Genomic DNA, 22021 nt, shown 5'->3' with positions numbered 1-22021 from the left:
GTGTGTGTGTGTGTGTGTGTGTGTGTTAACCAAAAACGATTTAACGATTTTACAGCTTTTAAGAAAAAGCGTTACCAATAGCTTGGCTCTTCATTAATGACGCCGAGCATACAATAACATTCAATTCAGGTCACATGGTTTTCTTTTCATACTCTGACGGTGACATTGACCTTCGTCTCAAGACCTAAGGGATACACTTCACAAACGGTTGATGTTCACGTTTTCCTTACACAGTTAACATGACCGTCTTTTGAGAGGAGTCGGGTTTCCATCTGTCAAACAAAACGGACATACTGAAGAACCCTGCTTATCCTGACCCTAGCAATCCACAAACCCCGCCTAAAGGACGATAGTTATGGTTGGGGTAACTGACGAGATTCACTGTAGCAAATATTCATGAACGTGCGGAACCAAATGTGTTGGTTTGTTCCGGTAAAAAATGACAGTTGTTCCAATAATTTGTTTAAATTTGAAAACGTGGTTTTGTCGGCTTAAAAACCATCAAACTCATCCTTGGTAAGTGCCCTTACTTCAAACTCGTCAACTTTATATGTTGTGTGTTTCAGATAGCAAATTGGTTACCACATCTTGTGTGTGCCGCTGGGCTTGAAATGACTGACCCCTGATAGTGCTGAGGGAATGTCCGTCTTGACCAAAGACATGCCGTAGGTTGAGTGATAGGGATGGGGAATGTTTTGGCATTAGGTCAAGCGTTACCTGTCGAATATTATCAACCGTCACGCTTATGGGCATGTTGTGTTTATCAGCAGTTAAACATTTTAATAGTGTATATTTGTCAACATGCGAGCCTTGGAAGCTTAACTCTCCGCAAATGACAAATATTTCATCACTAAATGAAGACTCAAGTCAAGTGCGTGTTGTTTGATTTATTGCACGGACATTGTCAGCACTGACCGCAGCTGCGTCTACACGAGGACAACATGTAGGCGGGGTTCCGTCCACACTCCCCACTCTTTGCCCAGCTGCTGCAGTAGACGTTTGTATCCGCACAAGACGCACCTTCAAAAATGAAATAAAAAGTAATCATTACAAACTTCACTTCAACACCGAAGATGGCACCAAAAGCAGCCACACTGACACGTTTATTTATTAAAATTTTTATTTTTTATTTTTTTTATTTTTTATTTATTTAATATTTTTTGTATTTAGAAATAAGAAATAATTACAAACCGAGTGCAACTGAGATGATACCAAAAAGGAGCAAAACTGGCATGTGGTAATTTGTAATAGAAAATTTACGGTGCTGATCGGAAAAAAACGCAACTGTGAAACACTAACACATAAGGTGTTACGGATTGATCGAGAAATCTTCATAATAATGTTGGCATGCATCTGCACGCTAAATGTACAATAATATGTTTATCGTCTTCTCTACAAGACCGCGAAGATCAGGGTTTGAAATGATCTTCATTAACCCAAGCTTGTCGTAAGAGGCGACTGACGGGTCCGGCTGGTCAGGTTCGCTGACTTGATTGACACATGTCATATGTTCCCAATTGAGAAGATTGATGCTCATGCTGTTAATCACTGGAATGTCCGGTCTAGACTCGATAATGTACAAACTGCCTCCATATTATGGAATAGTGCTGAGTGCGGCAGAAAACGTTACTCACTCACTCACTCACTATCGCGCTCGCTCACTCACTCTTACCTACATAAATATACTCCTCATCAACAGTTTACACTCACTTAAAACACACATTACATGTTATGTGTGTTCGTATAGTTACATCGAAGATGAATTTCTCCATTAATTTGGGAGAACCAACTGCAGACCTTATGCAGATGAACCATACCATGCATCAGATTACTGGGTCCATGCATCAGATTACTGGGTCCATGCATCAGATTACTGGGTCCAGGCATCAAATTACTGGGTCCAGGCATCAGATTACTGGGTCCATGCATCAGATTACTGGGTCCATGCATCAGATTACTGGGACCATGCATCAGATTACTGAAAAGCATGTGCAGATACTGTGCATGCGAACAGCTGCGTTTTGGTTTACCGATAGGAATTCGCCAATTTTCACGGAGCTTCACCATTCCAACATTTCTTTTCAACGTTACGAATTTGTTTTACATTACATCAGTACTTTTAAACAGTATAGAATAGTTTACAAAATGTAGGTTAGAACAGTTGACTGAAGTAAGTTGCCATATTGTCATATATACACTAGTGAGTCTAAACGTTTGATAGGTCGCAGAGTACAATTATAATTCAGTGTGTGAATGTCCGTAACAGTTTTCCTGTCAAATTCAAGCGTCAAATTTACCAAAGATGAGCATAGGTGAATGAATGTCGATATTTTTACAAACAAAGGATTCTGGCTCATCTAAGGCACGCAGTCCTGTGAGCATCTAATGCGTCTCAGGTCTTGTTGCTTTTACTATAAAACAAAGACCCGAAGATGAAAGGACCCTCAGTTATCATGCCTCCCGCATGTAAATAGTGTCCCAAGAAGAGAAACCAAGAAAAGGTGTCGAACCTTCGCACTTGTTGCAGCTTTGTTTACACTGAACATGCATGTAGGCTGGGTTAGCGTCACATTCTCCTCGAGCCGCCCACGACTTACAGTTGGCGTTGTTATCCTGACATGTTCCTGAAATAAACACCAGTGGTATTCACTCCAGACAGATCATTTGCGCAAAGGTCTTTAGTCTTTTTATCGGATGGGTGTCCCTTCGAGCTTCCATACCTGTATCAGTGCCACTTCCCGATCCGGTTCCATCTGCCCCGCATTTACTGCAACTTCTTCTACAGTGCACGTGCATATAGCCGAGGTTGGAGCCGCACTCCCCCTGAGACGCCCACGACCTGCATTTGGAGTTGTTGTCCTGACAGGTTCCTAAAATGAAGAGCTCGTATTCACTTTGACAGATCTTTAGTGTAAGTAATGTCTTACAACTAAATAGGTCTAAGCGAATTATAAAAAATACAAAAATATATTTAAAAAATGTCCCGTTAAGGACTTTCCATACCTGAACCTGTTTCACTTCCGCTTCCACTTCCAGATCCACTTGCGGATCCAGCTCCAGATTCGCTTCCAGTTCCGGATCCGCTATCTGTGTCGCCCCCATCACTCTGGTTACAGTTCATCTTCAGTTGTTGGTTTCTTTCGGCATCTGCGACAGTGGAAGTGTATACGCCATAGTAAGCGGTTCATACAATCGTAGAATAGTAAAACATACCATGGGTAGAGAGGGACTGTGAAACGTCTTCAACATCGGAGACTCACACACCACAGAACACGGCCATACGCCTGCTCCTTGAAAACAGTTAAATATAGAACAACATGGCGTTACCTTTCTGAAAATACACACGCTAGCCTTAAAGATCCCATATAATGTAAGGGGGCACAAATACATAAATCATTTGTTAGTGCCGTTATACGTGAAACCCGTCATTAACACTACTCATTTCAACGTTTAATTACCGTTACGTTGACCTTTCTATCACAATTCTCTCCCGCGATCGAAATGTCAACCAATCAGAGGTGTGCCAGTATGGGTGGGCCTCTAAAGACTTCATGTACATTTTAGGGGGTAAATTGTCATACTTATTGGTTCGTCTACGCCAGAAATCGCGGCAGTTGTGTCAAATGAAAGCTTTATGTTTTCACAATATAATGCCATTTAATATTGTCGCCTGTTTTGCCTAGCTTCCGAGTTTCAACTTATTTTCCATGACGATTCTGAAAGCAAACCATAATCTATTTATTAATTGATTACAGAACTGACTTTAAGTGACATTTCGATTTCTGGCTCGCTGCAATCCTCTGGCGACAGAGTTCCTTACCTCTGTGTTGGCGGGCAAGATTGAAGCAAACGGCTTTGGGGTAACTTTCAATCGCTTGATATGATTCTTTGAGAATGCATTTGGTGTTCTGCTTAAGACTAACACCAAGTCCTTCATATGCCATAGTTAAAAGAGTACAAAAAGACAAACGTTTATTGGTTCCTTAAGGGTCCATTCGATCGATCATCAATAAACATGCAAGTCCTTGATATACACATATCATTCATGAAGAGATTGAAACGGGATTGATACGATGAAATGAGACGAGCTAGTTCATGCGGTTTGGCTGACTTGTCACTGAATCATAGCGAAAATTATGTTCTATAATCAGGAACACATTATTGGAGTTTCTTCACTGGTAGTCTTACCAATTTTGGATTTGAACCATAGAAAGCGTGTCTGAAAAAATTAATGGTCAAGCAGTTGCTGTTTTGTCGATTTACACGTTTAGCGGTCCAAGAGACGAGATGGTACCATGCCTTCATCAATGCATGAGGGGACAAACCGCAGGCTGTTGTGGCTTGTTGGCAAATGGTGTGCTTAAGAATGAAGATTTTTATGGATATCAACTTCTTTATGAGAGAACACAACGTTTCGGAGTTAATGCTTACTCCTTCATCAGGTGAAGGAGTAAGCATTAACTCCGAAACGTTGTGTTCTCTCATAAAGAAGTTGATATCCATAAAAATCTTCATTCTTATGTATTTTCACTTCTAAATGACATTCAAAGACAAGAAATGGTGTGCTGTTCTTATGGACCTTGACACATTTGTCTGTCTATGTAATAACATTTATTGGTGGTAGTGAAAATGTAACAGTGATTTTGTAGTTTGTGTGACATTAAACTTTGCCGTTCAGTTATTTGCTTATCTGAGGGAGAAGAAAAAGTGATGTAAGTCTTGATGAAAACGTGAATAAAAATTTAGCACCAGCCTTCCAAAAAGACGATCCAGGATCGTAACCAACGACCACGAGATCATACCAAAGTTATGATGCGTAACTCTTTATAAGACCCTTTATAGAGCATGCCCAGTCGCGTCATTGTGAAGGGGAAAACAATACATATGGCATGTTGCTTACCTCTGGATGTATTGCATCTTTTCAGGTACGTATTACCGCAGGGAAATACTTCTTGTATCAGAGAATACAGCTGGGGATCGTATGGTCGAAGTCTCTCTCGGGTGTTCACGTCGTTGTGGATGCCGTTGGGGACGGCAGAGTAAGCGTTGACGTTGAAGTAGCTTTGTGTCCCTTCCGCCTAAGGATTGAAGTTAACAGTCAGGGTCAGGGTCAGGGTCAGGGTCAGGGTTACAGGCAAGGTCATAGTCAAAGTCATAATGTGGATTGCCGTGATTCACAAAGGATATATCTGTCAAAGACACATTAAGATAAAGAAACGTCACTGAACTGAAACGACTGAGACAACAATCCAACCAGGACATTGATGAATGTTGCTAGAAACAACACTTCCGAAAATCACATAGGACACATGCACACGCGCACTGTCACATTTTACTTACAAAATATTCCTCCACTGTAGTAATGGCGTATGTGTTTCGCCATCTACCGGCAGACTTGGCCTGGTCGTACAGCGACTGTAGGCGACTCTGCCAACCTGGAATGGCATACTTGGCGCCCAGTAGGTGGATGCCATGGGCGAACTCGTGAAGGAAGATGTCTTCATCCCGATACCTGATTGTATATGATACTTTGTACGTACAATAAGTGAGTCGCATTAGCAGATGTTTTAATTTTATCAGTTTCTTCTGTCAAAAGCATAGCTTTTTGTCTTCAAATGATGTCATTATAGTAGTACCGATATCGCTTTCTCATTTTCGTAACATTTGCAGTCCGGAGTAGTAGCAGTAGCTGCAGCAGTAGTAGGAGTCTTTGCATTGCATTCGTATTTTTTCAAATTCTCACCTAAAAATGTTTTCAATTATTGCTCTGATAGAAATTATTACTTATCTATACAATCACAATTGATACTTGAAATATATTCGATTATTTAACAAAGGATGTCAACGTTTTTATGCGGATCACAGCCATGGATAGGTGGGATATTTTTATGAATACAAGTGTTTTCATGGTGCAAGCGAAAATATTCATTTAATCCCACTCTCATAAATTTACCATTATTAACATTTACAGGCAGCCTAGACGGTGACTTCGGTTAATGTGCTAAACAGTCTCATGTCAAATTCATCTACAATTTCATCTATGAAGAAAGTGCTTCTGGTCAGCATACAGAAAACCCTCTTTGGCATTTTTCATCCCAGCTGACTTAGTCCAAACAAAGGACACCTGAGGCTCTTGTTTTTCACATCAACAAAAATCATCATTAACGTCCAACATCCTCGGTTCTTTCAAGAAACTGTGGTATTTCACCTGTCACCAGTGTAACACAGGATGTTTTCCTCGCCTCCTGTTGATACTGGGGCGTGTTCTGTCGCCCCAAGTCCACGTGCTCGGTCGTTCCAGGCGGGGCCAAGCCAGGCGTGTTCAGGAATGGACACCGTCCCTTCCCGAGCTCCGATCACTGCCACCCTCCCCGACAGTCGGTAGTAGGACTGTCGCACACCGCTGTGGTCGGCGAGGAGGAAGCGAAGGACGTAACAGGCACGGCGAAGAGCGTCGTCGGGGACGTTGACGGAACCTGCAACAAAGGCGTTTATTTACTTATTTACGAATGTAATATTTCAGTCTGCCCTTACGACAAGCAATACATAGCCGGGAATACCTTCAAACCCTGGTTTCTTAGTATTTTGAAGATGTTAAGATCTTTCAGTACGTATTCTATCACCTAATACGGGTATCCCATATGCCTCTGTATATTTCTGATAGAAATACGCCAGTCCACTCGGCCTGATGTTGCTTGCGCTCCTCAACTGCACAGGAACTCCCCGGATGTTGCTGCACGTGTTGGTGGAGGTGGAATGGCCAGGACGACCTCCAGTTGCCCTCTTGGGACGAAAACCTGAAACCAATAGCAGTTCTGTTTCGGATTTGGATAAATAAATAAATCACCAATTCTTTACTCCTGCCTGCTGTCGAAAGTCTCATTTAGTTTGTTAATGATTAGTAACAACATTTGCAAAACATTCCCTTTCATTTTCAGACAGCTGTATTCATTGTTTAGGTAAATATCTTTGATACATGTGTACATGTATACAGATGACATCTGAATGTTGATCGCAACAGGACATGAAGGTTTAAGACGTTACTGGGCAGAAACTTGAATTGATACAGATTAAGCACAGAGAACATTTCCCTTTCTTTATTGTTTGGAGGGCACTCTAGAAGTCGGTGGATGGAAAAATGAGAGATGAAAGAATTTATGGATGATCACCTTCTCCATTTTCGCAAATACCGACTTCTGAACAGCACATAAGACACACGCACACACGCACACACGCACACACGCACACACGCACTGTCATATTTTCAGCTTCTTGCACAGTTTTCAAGGCAACGGCTGGGTACACCAGTTTATATAAGAGATACATACCATTCCCCCACATGCTTGCCATAGAATAATTCCAATCAAATATATCATATACTTTCTTTTCTCCGGGGTTTGAATTATCCATCAAAAGTGCCAAGTTAACATGCATTCTGCATAGGATCCTACAGTTTGGTAGTCGGGGATTTCCGTCTGTCTTGTAAATGAGAGGAGCGGTGACGCAATAAAAAACAACAGTCTTACCAGCGCCATCTCTCATGTGATAATAATCTGCCTCTGTTGGAGGTAGCTGAGGATCTTCCCACTCAAAGGTCAAGGTCAGATCACTGCCGGGAACGTGGTGTTTGATTCGACCTGTGTAAAATCATAACTGTCATTTAATTACCATAACAATATAACATAAATGTATGTGTCTTTCGTACAAAGGTTTAAATCATGTGGGTGCCTTTCTTGCATATTTCCTAAAAGTATTACCTTAAAGTAAGTTAGTGAGTGAGTGAGTGTAGCTTTACACTGTTTGCAACAACATCTAAGAAATCCATTCCAACATCGTCAACCACATGTGGAAGAAAACCCGGGTCTTTGGCGTAGCAAGCGAGCGTTAGCATCATGGCTCTTTGCCTTTAGGAACAGGCCATTGTTGTGTTGGTATTTTCCTAAATATACATAGCATGACACCAAATACTTTGAGCCTTGTGTTTTTGTACAAAATAGAACAAGCGTCGTAAAACTAAACTCGCACACTCACTACTCCGTAACAACAACGCTGTTTCACCCAGTGCACAAACTTTCGTCGTGTATCTGTTCTCTTTTGTGTTGTTAATGTTATGGTAGCATTATGATTGAACTACATACTGTAGATAAAACAAACAATTTGACATCACACCTCATCGCTTGGAAACTGAAAACACGCTGAAATTTCAACTGCCTGATATATTTGGGGGTGTGTATGTCAGTGTTTCAAAGACGATTCGATTCTGCTTTGTCTAAGGGAGGCAACTCTGCCAGCATCAGAAATTAATTAAGCCAGCGTTAATTAAGGCTTCGGTAAGTAGGAACAGCTTTCTGTCAGGCTTCAAAACCCGAGGAAAATACAGTGTATGTTGTACAGTGTTACAATGCGATCAATATCAGTGAAATTTCAACTACCTGATATATATAATTATTTTGGGGTGTGTATGTCAGTGTTTCAAAGACAAGTCATAGAGGAACGACACCTGATAATGTAGCGTAAAGGTATCAGAGTTGTGTGCTAAAATCGAGGACATGCTCCAGATAAATATATGATATTCACAGAGTAAAATCATAACAACCTACCAGCATTTGCGATACACAGTAAGACGACAAGAAAGACCAACACGCCAATGTGCAGATCCATGGTGACCGGTATCTCTGGCTGGACAAGATCTCACGTGACCAAACACGTGGTGAGATTTAATAACGATGTCGTATGTGTTTACAAGACTTACCTCGTTGACGTCATTTGATTATCGCGACCCCGAAAAAGGGCACACTGAATCTACAAAACTGGCTTACCTGTTTGTCACCTGTAAGGTCTTGTTGATTATTGCCTCATTACTCAAGCTATCTCGACCGTTACCCATGTAAGCCCACAGGCCCTCGTGTCATTGCGAGGATAAAAGATGTTTTTTTAGGAATGAAAACAGGAAACGTGTGCATATCAAAGTGTAAACGACATTGAGAATCTTCTACATGGTCTACTGATATCAGTGTTAAAGTTGCAAATAGCCGAGGCATACCGATTATATTAATTTTTCACTTTGCCAACCAGTGTTTATATTTATATCATAACAACCTACCTATATATCAGAATACACGAGGGTAAGATTCTATTTATTATGTGCAATCACTCCTCGTTTGTTTCAATGAAAAATGTACATATCTGAACACGACACTCCTATTAGACTTGCAGTGAGGTGATGTCATAGGATTGTGACATCATCAAGTTAATGACGTCATAGCATTGCCAGGGAATTGCAAAAAATCTGTCAAAGCGATATTTCTTAGGAGATTGGGATTAGTTAGTAATGTCTTGTTGGCTTCCGTATCGTTTCCAAAACATATCAAAACAGAATGATTCCCTACACTGTAAGGATTATATGTTTAGATTAGGCAATTACCTGTTTCGAGGTATACACTACTCCAGGTTTGGTAAGGATCAGCTTAGAATGAAATCGGACATTGAAAACATATATCTACCTATGTGGTTGCTATTTAATCGGCCAGGCCATTTTAGCGTCTTTTAATGTACGTTACATGACTTTTTAAAGTTTGCAAATAATTCTCTACGTTGTGGCAACTGTATACTGCGGAGCCTCGTTCATCCTGGAGCTGAAAACGCGGGAACCTCGTCTAAAGGACATTTACTTCACAATATTTACGAATGAGGTAAATAGAGACTTTTAGATATCCTGAAATTCCTTTAGCCGGACAAAGTGAGAGAGTTTCTATATATGCGACATTCGACTGTTTACAAATGGCAACCATACCTACGTTAGGGCATGCATTCACACCCAGTTTTCGTTTTGCATGTTGCAATTTCATTGTAATAGCAAATTAGTCCCAGGTAATTAGGTTTTTCGTTAACTCTTTCAGACATTGTAACAACTTGTCAACGGTAGTGTATGGTTGTGTGTTGATTGGCTCATGATTTTGATGAAGATTACGTTGACTAAGACAAATGAATACGTTGATGAAGACGAAGGCATAGTTTAGTTCGAACTTCCTTAGTAGGTTTCACAAGACATGTCAAACAAATATACATGAATGAGGTGAGCGGACTTCCAGCTCAACCCCCAAGGCTTTTCCTGGGAGCGGCATTATCCTGCTCGCGGTCGACCCTACACAGACAGGCGGAATACAGTACTCCACATTCAGTATACATGTGAGCATGCACATATGTACAGTTTTTAACAACAATGGACAGGCAAAGATTCAACAGAGAAACAATAGCACTTCCCTCTACAGTTGTTGTGATGACAGACACAGACAAGGGGGATGACAAAACAAAATACTCTGCGGTAGTGATAACGATTAAGAATGCAGATTGAATAATAATAATTAAACATCATATGGCCTGGCTACCTAGTTTTTGGTCTTTAGAAATATTTGGACATGGCTGTCCAGAAGTAGACACTATAACAAACCTATGCAGCTGGGATACAATGGCATGTGTCGACCAAGTTTGCAAGTCTGACCACACGATCATGTTAGTCACCTCTTATGTCAAGCAAGGATTGCTTAAGATCACTTCTTAACCGGATCTCCACAGGTGGGTTGTCACGACTTACTATGGCTTCCTGTTGGAAATTTCTGCCCACTTAATTATATTCAAAACTTTAACTTTCAACAATTGAGAAATGTATTGTCGCTATAAGAAAACCCAATTCAAATGCATGTTGTTTGAATTATTGCCCGGATATGTCAGCAACGACCGTAGTTGCGTCTACACAGGACAACATGTAGCCGGGGTCACGCCCACACGACCTTGGCGTCTGTGAATACATGAAAACATCCATAAACGAGGATAGACATCGGATGTGACTAAACAGCACAATTTGAAAGTTACTTTAGCGATTTAAACAATAAACATCTACAGAGATTCCTAACAACATTAGTGTTACTTACACACTTTACATAAACTTTCTTCCTTTGGAACAGAATGCCTTCGACCGGGTTCAGTTTTTAGGTTATTGTCGCAGATTCTTACTTTTAATATGATAAAATATATACATCGCTAAGTAAGTAAAAGTAAATTCAAAAACAACATAGTTCAACTTTAAAACATGTATGAAATTCATCTTTAGAACCAGTTTCTATATATTAGCTCTGCCAATGTTGCACAAATTGATCTTTTAAAGTAGTTTCAACTTTTAGGACCCGTCATAACATGGGGAAATTGTGGGGTTTGACAGAAACTCTGAGAAACCACAGGTATTAAGGACATTTTGTAACGAAAGATATCCAACGAAATTGACAACCAAGCTTTTTAATCGGCAATTTGCAGCAGTGATTGAAAAATGCAACTGGAAACATTATACACTTCATCAATAATGGTATGGTAGAGGGAGCTACATAATCATAGTGGCGTCAGTTGTATACTAAGTGTACATTTATGTAGTTTATATTCTTTCCTACATGATAAATGTAAAATAAAAGCTCTTATTTAGAGAGAATGTCTGTAACAGTTTTCCTGTCAAATTCAAGCCTCATTGTGACCGCAGACGAACAAAGAAGGCGTAGGCGTCGAAACCAAGGATGTCGATTCTGCTTTGTCTAAGGGAGGCAACTCTGCCAGCATCAGAAATTGATTAAGCCAGCGTTAATTAAGGCTTCGGTAAGTAGGAACAGCTTTCTGTCAGGCTTCAAAACCCGAGGAAAATACAGTGTGTGCTGTACAGTGTTACAATGCGATCAATATCGGTGAAATGTCAACTACCTGATATATTTTTTTTTATTATATTGGGGTGTGTATGTCAGTGTTTCAAAGACAAATCAAAGAGGAACGACACCTGACTCATGGCAAAATGTAGCGTAGAGCTATCAAAGACAAGCTCTAGATAAATGACACGTCTAAATGATATTCAAAGAGCAAAATCATAACAACTTACCCGCATGTGCAACACGCAGTCCGACGACAAGAAAGACCAACACGCCAATGTGCAGATCCATGGTGACTGGCATCTATGTCAGGTCGAGATCGCACGTGACCAGACAGGTGTTGAGATTAAGAGGAAGTGATATGTGTGTTGTACAAGATCTTGCTGCCGTCGTTTTCTGTTGATTATCGCGACCCCGAAAAAGGTCACACTGAGACTTTAATCTTCAAAACTGATTGACCTGCGTGTCACCTGTAAGGTCTAGTTGATCATATCCTGAGTACTTATCTCGACCGTTACTCATGTAAGCCATGATATCCCAGTTATTATGACTGGTTCCCGACCTATGTATCGTGACATGAAGGCACATTCTTGTTATGTTAATAATATAAGGAAACATCATCACACTGACCAACGGGAAAGGAGGAAAGGGTTTTGTCTTAAAAAAATAATGAGAACATTTGTTTCCGTAAAATACCATGATTTTATTTTAACTCGTTAAAGATTTAGTATCAAACTTGTTTCCATTCGCTTGATACCAGATCATTAACTCGTTTAATAAAAATGTTACTACCCGGAAGGTCGTTTAGTATCCACTATATCTCACACAAGCAGTGGAACACGGTTTGGGATGATACGATAATGCCTTATTGTCTTCCGTCTCGTACCTAAAACTTTCTTACTTAACAAAACAGAATGATTCGCTTTGCTTCAACAACAAATCAAACTTCAAGGTCAAAGTGTTTATTGATCAAACAGCATCATGCAAATATTGTAAATGCAACTGCAATATTCGACAACTACCTTTTTGGAGGTGTTTACTACTCAAGGTTTGGTAAGGAACAGCTTCGGATTAAATCAAACATTCGTTGAACAAATACGGGATCTGTGTGGTTGGATTATACTCGGTCACTTTTGGGACTTTCATATGTACGTTTTTCGAATATTGTAAACCAAAAGTCACTGTGCTCTGTAATCTGATTGGTTGAAAAACATGATCAAATGGCGTTAGATTCCCGGAAACTGCAAGACTATTCACTGCGTTTTGACACGTAGAAACATCGCAAACAATTGTTTTGTTGTGTCATCAACAGTGGTGGCGTCATTCAAATCATATTGTGACGTAGCGTTTTTGCTTGACACGCATTATATGAGCCTGCGCATTAAACGCGTTTGTGACAAGTAGGCTGGGCAAGGAATGTAGACGAATACACTCGACTACTACAGGTACATGAGGTAGGTCGGGGAGGGTGGCGTGAAATCAATACCGCTGTTTATCACGTGTCTCGTAGAGAGATTTCGTTAAGCAAGACACGATTCGCACGAGGAAATTGAACATTGTAATATTTAGACGACAACCTGTTTCCCTCTTGTTTCAAATGGAATGTTCTGGAGGACGTTCCCATATATGCAAATTGGGGTCATTTGTCAGGTCGTGGCTCATGTAATACTTGTCAAGCAGTAGAATGACGTATCCGTGCTCGATGTAAACGAGTGCAGACAGTAAAACCCTTTGGTTTACTTTTATCGGTTCCAAATGCATTCCCGTGCTTCAAATACTCAACAACACCCGGAAATTGGCCAACACATGATGTTTATCTCATAATTTAAAGTTTTAAAATAACCTTTTTTCTATGCAACAACTGTATACTGTGAAATTTCGATGATCCGGACCCGCGAAACTCGCGAGCCTTGTCTAAAGGACGGTATTTACGAATGAGGTAACTGACGAGGTTCTGATATCCTGAAATTCGTTTATCCGGATAAAATGAGAAGCGCATGTGTCTGGATATGTGAGATTCGACTGGACATAAATGCCAACCATGCCTGCATTACAGCATGCATTCACATTCTTGCAAGCCGGTTTTCGTTTTGCCTGACTGTTGCAATTACATCGTTAATATCAAACTAGTTCTAGGTAATTGCGTCTTTCATGAACCATTCAAAGTTCTGTGGTGTCTTTCAGAAATTAAAACAATCTACGCAACTCGGCTATGGCATGTATCAACCAATCCTAATCACTCAATCACGTTGGTCGCATCTGACGAGCGTGGATTGCTGAAGGTCAATGCTAACCCGGATCCTCATGGATTGGTTGCACGGCTTACTATTGATTCATACTGGAAACATTCTGCGCAGTTCACGTTATTCAAAACTTTAACTCTCAACAAATGACAAATATATGGAGACTAAGTCAGTTGTATGAATTTGTATTTATTGCATGATGGTCAGCACTGACCTCTAGCTTCGTCTACACGAGGACAACATGCTGCTGGCCTTCCGCACACAATACCTTGGCATCGGTCAGGTCTCTGAGAACAGTTGAATACATCGCAAGGATCAGGACAGGATCATTTGAAAGGTATATAAGCAATTTCAACAATACATTCAGAAATGCATTTAAGTTCTTTAAATATTTGGTGGTTTTCTTACATAATATCGTGAACATTAAATGTTTTGCAGACCATATATATATATATATATGTGTGTGTGTGTGTGTGTGTGTGTGTGTGCGTGTGTGTGCGTGTGTGCGTGTGTGTGCGTGTGCGTGTGTGCGTGTGTGCGTGCGTGTGTGTGTGTGCGTGTGTGTGCGTGTGTGTGTGTGCGTGTGCGTGTGCGTGTGTGCGTGTGTGTGCGTGTGTGTGTGCGTGTGTGCGTGTGTGTGTGCGTGTGTGTGTGTGTGTGCGTGTGTGTGTGTGTGTGTGTCAGGAGATAGGTATGCCACCGTCTAGTGAAATCGATCTCCAACCACGTGTGTGCTACGTAACCTTTAGATAATCTTTCTTCTTTTGGAATAAAATGTCATCGATCGCGTTCAACTTGTTGGATATTGTTGCAGGTTCTTAGTTTTGATATCGGAACATATATATCGCTGGGTAAACATAAGTAATTTTCAAACCATAGTTCATCTTTAAAAAATGTATAAAACTGACCTTTAAAGTACTTTTTTGGAGCTACTCCAATGTTGCAAAAAGTACCTTCAATTTTTACGACCAGCCATAACATGGGGAAACTGGTGGGAGTGGAAGGGGGTGTTGAAAGAACCTCTGATAACTACAAGTTTTAAGGAATATATGTAACAAAAGGTATCCATTGAAGTTGACAAACAAATGTATTAACAGAAATATTCTTATATAGATAGTGAAGTGTGTTTACAGCATTGGCCATTTGTTGCTACTTTGTGGCAAAAAGATGAATCGTTTGTACGATGTTTGATGTAGATCGGTTTGAGACTTTCCCTACCTGAACACGAACAACTTGGAATTCCACTTCCAAATCCAAATCCCGTTCTGGTCTTTATGCCTCCTCTCCCAAAACTGCCCAAATGGCTCCCGTGGTTATAGGCCGTCCTCCGCTGCTGCCTTCTCTCAGCATCTGCAACAATAGAAGTGCCAACGCCATACTAAGCAGTGCATACAAAAATCAGACCATGGGTAGACAGAGATCGTGAAACGTTGTCAACTTCAGCCTCGCACACATCAGAACGCTAGCATAAGTCTCGTTATGAAGGACCTTGGAGCAGCTACAAAATGGTACATTATGGTATTACCAGTCTGGTTAACATGTTTGAGGGATCACGCCATCCATTTTCAATAAGCTTTCATCACCTTGATAAAGACACATCTACAATGAACAGAACAATGTTAAGACTGAAACAGAAGTTAGTGAATGAGAAAATACAGATGAGGTGGTCAGGCTCGGGTGTGTGCCTAATGGCTTGTTATCGAACCATAGAGAAAAAAAATCATATTGTATAATCAAAGACAAAAAGTACTGGAATTTCTTCACTGGTAATCTGAGCAATGATTTTAACCACAGAAAACGTGAATATAAATGATCAAAGTCCCTAGCCATATTTTTCTGGGATAAAATGGAGTGACGCACATGTTCCCATTCCACTTCCGGTTCCTCCACCTAAAACATGGGCGGTCTTTGTGCCTCCTCCCACGAAACTGGCCAACCCTCCACCGAGGTTATAGATCATCCTCCGTCGCTGCCTTCTCTCGGCATCTACAAAATTAGAAGGGTATACGTCATAGTAAGTAGTGCATAAAATCATCGAACGCTAAAACAAGTCATTAGTAGAGAGGGACTGTGAAATGTCTTCAACTTCAGCTGTACACACATCAAAGAAGTCGCTAATGTCAGACGCTCTATAAATACAACAATATCTTGATCAAAACAAGGTTAAAGAGCCCCTCATTTGTTACCCACTGAATCCGTCTGGGATGAAATGGGGCGACGTACAGGACTTCATTTGAATAATGCAACAACGTTGGATGCATTTCGTCAAACCCTTCCTCCGATACGGAATGGCCTGGACTTTTCTGTTCCCTGGACTTTCATTTAGTGACCTCAAGGAGTACCAGGGATACCCCAGGCTTTCGCTGCTGCGACCGCTATCTTTGTTGACTATTCCTGAAGGTTTCCAAGAAGGCATACGTGCGTTCTGACTGGTATGTCATACTTTAATACAAGTAAAATAATGCTACGCGACTGAATTGTAATCACTGTACGAAGGCTCACATGTTTACGTTTTTGTCTTGTAGCGTCACCCATGTTTCTATATGTGGAAAATAGATGTTCCATAACAACAGACCCATGACGGTCCAAGTTAATACTGATTTTCAGCAACCCATGCTTGTCGTAAGAGACGATCATTTGGTCAGGTTTCCTGTCTTGTGTGACACATGTCATGTTAACCCAATTGGGTAAATTGGTGGTCATGCTACTGATCAATGAATTGCCCAGACTTGATTATTTACAGATCGCCGCCAAATATCTAGACTGTTGCTGAGTGGGACGTTAAACGACAAATCGACAAGAAACAAACCGCAACAACAATGATGTGTTATTTAGCATACAAAGTTTCTTTTCGCATCTGTTCTTTTTTTTTTGCGCTGTTAATGCTATGCTTGTCACTTGGAAGCTGAAACCATGCCGGTAGTATCCAGTAATTTTGGACGTGTATTTTACCCTAGTGTTCCACAGAGAAATCTAAGTAGAATCACTCTTGATGCATGACAGAATGTGTAATAAAGGTATCACGGTTTGGCATAGCTCTGGATAAATGACACGCTTAAAATATATAATAATATTAATATTTAAAACGTCAGCAACCTACCAGCATTTGCCATCGCAAGTCCAACGAGAAGAAAGACCAACACGCTCATGTGCAGATCCATGGCCTCTGCTATAATGTCAGAGCGTTTGGAGCTGTTATATACCCGCAAACCACCTGCCACGTGGTGAGATTAACAAAAGTATATAGTCATGTGTGTTCTGTACAATATTGATCTGATTGCCGTCGTTTTCATTTGACAATCGTGACCTCCAAAAAGGTCAAAGCAAAACTTATTGATGCATGCGTAACCTATAAGGAGTGAGTTTTGTTTTACGGAGCACCCAGCATTATTCCGGCAATATGACGGCGGTCTGTAAGTAATCGTGTCTGGTCCAGATAATCCAGTGATGAAATGAACCTGGACCTACGCAGTTGGGATACGATGACATTGGTGTACCAAGCCAGTGAGCCTGACCAAAAGATCGGTAAACGCCACTTACGACAACTGCAGGCATCGGTTGGTAAAGACCCATTGTAACCCGGATCTTCAAGGGTCCAAGAGAGGTCGGTCTGAGCATTGGGGAAGGGTTGGGGGTCTGACGGAGACATCTCTGCTAAAAGCAAAGTCGATTGTACACCTGTGACTGCACAATATGTTTGTTTCGGTCGTATTACCGGTGCATGAGGTTGTTTCAACGCAAATCAAGTCTGGATCAGACATTCCAGTGGCAATGCAATAAAAAACCCAGCAGCATGGAACCCCTTAGTCTTTCTCAGAGTCAGTCTCACAGCAGTAAAATATACCTGGTCTAATCAAGACTTTTTCGGCCTGCTGTTTCCATGTGACAGGAAGTCCCATTCAAATGAAAGTGAGTTCCCTGCTTCAAAACAATATATTATTCAGTGTCAGAAATGTCTTCAGATTAACAAGATTCATAGTATCTGTATAGATCATAGATCTATCCGGATCATAGAGATCGATAATCGTTAACTTAACAAATGTGAGAGATAAAACTTGAAAAAATTAATATTTTTCACATCACTGGTGAGAGATGAAAATGTTTTGCATGGACTATTAAGAAAGCAAGTGTCCTTAACAATTTGAAAACAGACCATGTCCTATAAAGTCCTATATTTGTACATTCTATGAGAAAATTTTGATATTGTTTCACGAAATTATGAACGATATTGTCATGTCGGTAATCATTAATGATCTTTCCGATTATCGATAATTTTAGCTAGCCCCAAATGTATAAAACAAACTTAATTATAACGACCAAGTTTGCCTGTGTAAAGCTTTCACCTTTACACCCTTACACCATCAACAATTCTACCATCAAAAAGACATGCATTTATTAGAATAAATTTTACAATAGGAATTTTAATGGTTCGGTAAAGTGGGAATGCTTCATACCACACAGCATGCATGTATATATATGACAGAAATCTCGTTATTCCTGATTCTGAAGACTCGTTTATGTTTTATTTATGATATTTGTGAAGTTTAGTGCCAGTCCCATAAAATACATGAGTTATCGACAATCTGCTAAATATATAATGACTGTATAAACCATGGATCAGAAAACACCAATATGTTGGGCAGTATGCCTTTGTTGTATAATAATGTTTCGGATCCAATATCACCAATGAAGTGACATGTAAGCTCAGTATCTATGATAAGTGTTGATAACTAGTTATATGAGATTTGTTGTGTTGAAGGCCGTGAGAATATCTATCTGCTCTTATAGCTTTGATTTCAAACAGGATGTTAAACAGACGGATATGAATGTAGACAGACTGATAAACCGAGTGAATACACAACAGCAAAACAAGGGAGCCTGTATGTAAGCAAACGAACGTGCGTGGGTTTGATTCGCATGTCTCAAATCACGATTTCAATTCTGCGTCACAAACATTTGTAACCACTTGGTGAGAGCATATTTTAATCTTGTCATATCAGATTCAAGAACTCCTATCAAAACACTTCAACTACTCCCCGGTTGGCTTGTATTTTCGCACGTATCCATCATCAGTGGTGACGAGACTTGTTGCAGGCACTGAAAGATGGAGTAGTCCAGTGGCTAAATCTTTCGCTCGTCTGGGTTCGAATACCCACAATGGTACCATGTGTGGTGACCATTTCTGGTGGCCCCGTCGTGATATTATTGGAGCATTGCTTACAGCGGCGTAAAACTAAATTTATACTCTGAACCGTCATTTTCTATCGATACGGTTACGGCTTTGCATTGACACACTATCCAACACTCATTAAACCAATTAATCAAGTTTATCTGAACAATGTGCAAGCCATTGCTACACCTCCGAAATTCAAACCAATTGTTTGGTGGTCCCATGTTGGGAATCAAACCCGGGTCTTAGGCGAGATGAGCGAATGCTTCAGCCGCCAGACTACCCCCACCGCCCATTGAACTGTAAGTGTTCTGGTGTACGGACGTAGCAATGCATGACAATTGATGCAAGGTGTGGGGAACATCGGCGATCAGTTAGCAACCGTCGAAAGTGGAACTGGACTAAGGACAGTATATATACCTTCAGATTCAACGCCCTAAGTTTGTGTTTTCCATGCTTAGAAACGCTCATAAACTTTGTACAGTAAGAAGGCAATATTGGCCATTCAGAAAACAGCTTACCGATGAATATCGATTCAAAATTGGAAATATGAAAAAAATTCTTAAATGTCTATTAGAGGGCAGGTACTCTATGTCAGTAAAGTTCCCTTGCTTTCGAAGTGCGTATATAACAGAAGCCAGAAATAGCCGTGATTATTTTCACATAATCTGGCGTAGTGCAGTAACTATCGTCCAGAAAACCTCAACCTAACATTGTTGGAGGTTTCATTATTGAAACACTTACTCCACCCGTCACCTTCCGTATCTTGACCGGGTTGTTATTTAACGGCGTCCTGAGCAACATTAAAGCTATGTGACCATATGGAACGGTGTGTTAAAATCAGGTCTGGACAAGACAATCCAGTGGCGAACAACATGAGCATCGATCTACGCAACTGGGATACGATCACGTGTCAATGAAGTCAGCTAGTCTGACCACCCGATCAGGTGAGTCGCCTCTTACGTCGAGCATGGGTTGCCCGGATGGTCACAGGTTAATCCTTACGCGTTACTGTTGCTTCATAAGAGATATGGTGTGCTATACTTCGCTGTTGAAAAACTTATTTCTCAGCAAATGACAAATATCTTATTACAGGCGGACAGACAAATAGGCAGACAGACAGGCAAACAGACAGACATATCTCATTACAAAATGAAGACTCAAGACTGCCGCAAGACTGCAGCACTGACCGCAGTTGCGTCTACTCGAGGACAACATGTAGCCGGGGTTCCGCGAGCACTCCCCTCTCTTTGACCAGCTGCAGTTGTTCGTATCCTCTCAAGACGCACATTCAATTACGAAATAAAAACTAATTACTGACTTCGCTTCATGTGCATTTTCCACACCGAAGATGGCACCAGACGTATAACACCTACACGTGTGTTTTCGATTCGTAATTGCCAAATTGCAGTAGTGATCGGAAAATGCAACTGGAAACATTATACACGTCATCAGTAACGGATTGGTAGAGAGCTATATAATCATGATGGCGTCTTTTTATATACTTTTTATATACTATATAGTTCAGCTGGTATTTAGGGAGAACGTCTGTAACAGTTTTCCTGTCAAATTCAAGCGTCATATTGACCGCGGACGAACAAAGAAGACAAAGGTGTCGAAACCAAGGATGCCGATTCTGCTTTGTCTAAGGGAGGCAACCCTACCACCATCTGCGGCATCTCAAGTCTTGGTTCTCCCTACCATAAAACAACAATCTGTGGTGTCTTCTGTAGATACACAGCACACTATAAAGAGAACACTAACTCAATTTCGAACTTCTGCACTTGTTGCAACTTGAACGCAATGAACGCTCATGAAAGCTGGGTGAACGTCACAGTCTCATCGATACGCCCACGACCTGCAGATGGAGTTGTCCCGACAGGTTCCTGAAATAGACACAAGTGACATTCACTCCAGACAGATCATTTCTGAGCAATGCCAGTGTCGTTGCATCTTGTTTGAAACATGCACGATTCGCGGGAAGTTTTCTGACCGTTGAGTCGTTATCTGGACCATGTTGCATATGGCGAATGTTTTCTGCTTGGGTTCAAACCTGTGCCAGCGGTTAGTGTTTTATTCAGTTACTTTAAAAGAGATACGTTTCCTTTGCCCGGCAGTTTTTCATCCATTCGAGGCATACCTGAAATTGTTCCACTTCCAGATCCACTTCCGGATTCTCTTTCAGATCCACTTCCGGTTCCAGTCCATTCTCAGATTCTGGTTTGCTTCAGCAGCTGCAAACATTAGAGATATATACGTCAAAGTAAGCATTACAAACGTCCTAGATTTGGCTGATTTCTTCTTGTCGTATCATCGTGGGAATCAATATTTATGCCTTCAGTTCCTTCCTTCTCTGCATCTTTTCGAATACGCGTTACCGCAGGGAAATACTTCCTGTATCAGAGAGTACAGCTGGGATCGTTCCTCGCGGGTGTTGTCGACGGCGGGGTAAGCGTTGACGTTGAAGTTGCTTTGTGTCCCTTCAGGCTGAAGAGTGAAATTCATTGTCAAGGGTATACTGTGGATTGCTGTGATTTACAATGACAATTTTGTCAAAAAGATATTAGGATTGAGAAAGGGTGCTAAACTGAAAGGAATACAGCTAATGCTTGTTATGACGATATGGATATTGAGGGTCAACAACCCAGCCTACATGTAAGATATGTCTGAAATTACGACCGGGATGCCTTCCTGGTGACATTGTCGCCATAACGGCTTTAAGCAATGTTCCAGCAACATCAAGCACACCAGAATAGGGCTTGCCACACTGTACAGAGAGAACATTGAGTCCGTTAAGTAGATTTTATTCATCTTGTCTTCATGTAATACTTTAAAAATGTCAGCTGTCGTCAGGATCCAGCTCAATAAATAGTAGAAGTAGTGGTAGTGGTAGTAGTGGTAGTGGTAGTGGTAGTGGTAGTGGT

The 22021-nt window shown here is 40.9% G+C and overlaps 1 protein-coding gene and 1 long non-coding RNA gene across 2 annotated transcripts; both read right to left on the bottom strand.

Moving 5' to 3' along the window:
- Positions 1-872: 872 nt before the first annotated feature.
- LOC137280775 (uncharacterized) lies at positions 873-8661 on the bottom strand. Its single transcript, XM_067811988.1, has 10 exons — positions 8601-8661; positions 7527-7637; positions 6624-6797; positions 6209-6476; positions 5341-5512; positions 4901-5078; positions 3004-3147; positions 2721-2870; positions 2511-2624; positions 873-1020 (listed from the first exon to the last, which is right to left on the bottom strand). The coding sequence occupies exons 1-10, from the start codon at positions 8659-8661 to the stop codon at positions 905-907; spliced, it is 1488 nt and encodes a 495-aa protein (XP_067668089.1). The 3' UTR covers positions 873-904.
- Positions 8662-15207: 6546 nt separating this feature from the next.
- On the bottom strand, positions 15208-17087 carry LOC137282036 (uncharacterized). The gene is made up of 3 exons (XR_010956783.1): positions 17028-17087; positions 15788-15913; positions 15208-15277 (listed from the first exon to the last, which is right to left on the bottom strand). It is a non-coding gene; the product is annotated as an uncharacterized lncRNA (long non-coding RNA).
- Between the last annotated feature and the right edge of the window lie 4934 nt (positions 17088-22021).

Source organism: Haliotis asinina, chromosome 4 (genome assembly GCF_037392515.1).
Source record: "Haliotis asinina isolate JCU_RB_2024 chromosome 4, JCU_Hal_asi_v2, whole genome shotgun sequence".
Lineage (NCBI taxonomy): Eukaryota > Metazoa > Mollusca > Gastropoda > Lepetellida > Haliotidae > Haliotis > Haliotis asinina.
The sequence above is the reverse complement of the archived record's forward strand: the minus strand, read 5'-3'. Positions and strand labels throughout refer to the sequence as shown.

Bases quoted from the DNA above. Each gene is read 5' to 3' on its own strand.
- LOC137280775 (XM_067811988.1), bottom strand. From the start codon at position 8,661: ATGGATCTGCACATTGGCGTGTTGGTCTTTCTTGTCGTCTTACTGTGT. The intron at 7,638-8,600 runs GTAGGTTGTTAT...GATTTTACACAG, and splicing joins ACTGTGTATCGCAAATGCTG to GTCGAATCAAACACCACGTT. The intron at 1,021-2,510 runs GTTCGACACCTT...TCATTTTTGAAG, and splicing joins AAGCTGCAACAAGTGCGAAG to GTGCGTCTTGTGCGGATACA.